The sequence below is a fragment of the Alligator sinensis genome, unplaced genomic scaffold (genome assembly GCF_000455745.1).
Source record: "Alligator sinensis unplaced genomic scaffold, ASM45574v1 scaffold360_3, whole genome shotgun sequence".
In the NCBI taxonomy this organism is placed as follows: domain Eukaryota; kingdom Metazoa; phylum Chordata; order Crocodylia; family Alligatoridae; genus Alligator; species Alligator sinensis.
The window spans coordinates 811,086-813,395 of record NW_005841977.1 but is presented as its reverse complement, the minus strand read 5'-3'; the positions used below and the strand labels follow the sequence as shown (position 1 = coordinate 813,395).

At 43.1% G+C, this 2,310-nt stretch overlaps 1 protein-coding gene across 1 annotated transcript in view; it reads left to right on the top strand.

The window, feature by feature from the left end:
- The window catches only part of STK10 (serine/threonine kinase 10), a 77,033-nt gene that overhangs the window by 17,536 nt on the left and 57,187 nt on the right, over window positions 1-2,310 (top strand). Inside the window, exon 2 of the mRNA XM_006021060.3 lies at window positions 419-583. Within this exon, the coding sequence (XP_006021122.1) occupies window positions 419-583 (165 nt within the window). The remainder of the gene's footprint in view (window positions 1-418; window positions 584-2,310) is intronic.

Here is a 2,310-nt window from a genome sequence, read left to right as displayed (position 1 = left end):
TTCATTGGGATTTATAGACACTTAGAACCTCCTGAAAATAAAGCCTTTACCCCTCAGGTTATTGATCTTGCTTTTTTTTTAATTGCTTTCATGCTACAATCAGTGGGATCTTGTCTCTAGATTCCCTCCCCCCCCCCCCCCCCTTTTTTTTTTTTTTAACATCTCTTCCTTTTTGCAGTAGGCAGTGATGAGGAACAAGAAACTATTGGTAGAGAACGGTCACTATAATAATAATCCCATTCCTTGAGTTTCTAAACAAAGATATGTGTAGCAGAAATGCAGCTGCATTCTCCACACCACCTGTGGCAGGCACTTCCAAATTCACACTTGTCCCATTTAAGAGAATGGCACAGTGATTGTCAAGGCATCAACTCCTTTCCTCAAATCTATGTGCTTACTTCTGTGTTTTATTTTGCAGGCCAAGAATAAGGAGACAGGTGCATTAGCTGCTGCAAAAGTAATTGACACCAAGAGTGAAGATGAACTGGAGGATTATATGGTGGAGATTGAAATCCTGGGGTCCTGTGATCATCCATACATTGTCAAGCTACTGGGAGCATTTTACTATGACACCAAGCTCTGGGTAAGAGGCTACTGCTGCGTGCCACTCCCCATCCCATGTTGACTTTCTCTCTTTCTCTCTTTCTCTCTGCCGTGCTGCAGAGGTAGAACACACTAGTTGAGGTCAAAGTAGCCTACTTAGAGCATTTAGCATTTTAGAAACCCAAGCCATGCTCAAGCCCCTGTTCTGACAGTCACTTAATCACCTTGGTTTTTGTGCTTATAAATAGCCTAGAAAAGCTCCCAGGCTTTTCCTTGATGAGAAGAACATTCTAGCTGTTTGGATGCACTGTCCATCTCAAGGTGCATTTATAGCACTTAAGTCCCATTTTCCAGTTTAGATTATAGAAGAGTTCAAAGGCCATCTTTAATGCCCAGCCTAGCCCTCCTTTTTTTTTAACCTTACATGGTATAAGAGGAAACTGGCTAATATGGGTTTCTAAACAGCTCAAGTTTTTATTTCAGATTAGGCTGCTATAAGACTCCACATTTTGTACAGGCAAACTTTTAGCATCCATGCCTGGCAAAGTCCTCCCCCTGGAATGGGCCTGTCTCTGTGCTTGCAACCTTTGGGGATTCTCACTGTAGCATAAAATGCAACTAAACTGGTTACTTGAGGTGGCCACTTACCACAAGGTTGGAAGAACAAGTTTGTTCCACTCTTGCATTCCAGCTCAAAAGATATAATTTCCCCTCATATTTTCTCTGTAAATTGATGGTGTTTACTAAACTTCCTTTGTGCCAGAAGAGAAAAGCCCTCCTTTATTTTCTGGGTGCTGCCCAGAGGTGGTAGAGAAAGACACAACTCTTCACCTTGCCAGCTCCCTTTTGCTTGCTCGAGTCGGACAACAGGATCTATTTATGATGGTTGGGATGCCTGTGTGGGGTTTCTGGAATCTAGGATGCATGTAGGATTTTCACATGTCTCTCTCCTGACAATTAGGGATGTAAATATTTTTTTTAAAAATCTGTTTAACCTCTTCTAATGATATCGGTTAAATGGTTAACCGTTAATGCAGCAAATCAGACACTTCTTCCCCCAACTGTCAAAGGCCCCAGGAAGTGCAGAGGTGGCAGCAAGCCTCCCAGACATCACAGCCCATGTGAAGCCACCCAGCAGTAGCAGCAATGCTGGCAAGTTGGGAGGGAGAGAGCACCTATGAAGTAGCAGCTAATTGCTTAATTGAGTCTTTAAGCTGCCTGCTGCTTTTCTCTTTAACTGCATAGGCTGTGGGTACTAGTCCTGTGTCGCCCCCCCCCCAACCTGCCCTACGGTCTACTGGTATAAACCTAGCGTTTAAACACTTAACCTTTCACACCCCCACTCCCAATATCTATCTTGCAGTTGCACTGGGGTGGGCATAGCAGCCTTCGAGCAATATTCTTAAATTGTGAGAGTGTAGGAGGTTCCCTTCAACTCCTTTATAATGCCTCTCACCTCACGAGCCTTCACGGACTCCCAGCATAATCCTTTTTTGGTGACTTTAAAAAGCTACTAGCTTATTCATTCTGACCAGGTGGCAAAACCCTACATCAGGAAGAAGGGTTAAGGCATGCTAGGACATAACCTTGACTGAAACCAATTGTGACAGCTCTAATAATGCAGTCCATATATTTTTCAGGCAAGTAGCAGAGCTGTGCTGCTTTGATAATATTGTGTCTTTTCATAAATTTGTCAAATCCTTATCTTTCTCTATCCAGTTTTAATCTGGTTTGTGGCATTTGAGAGGGTGTTTTGGGTTGGTTTTT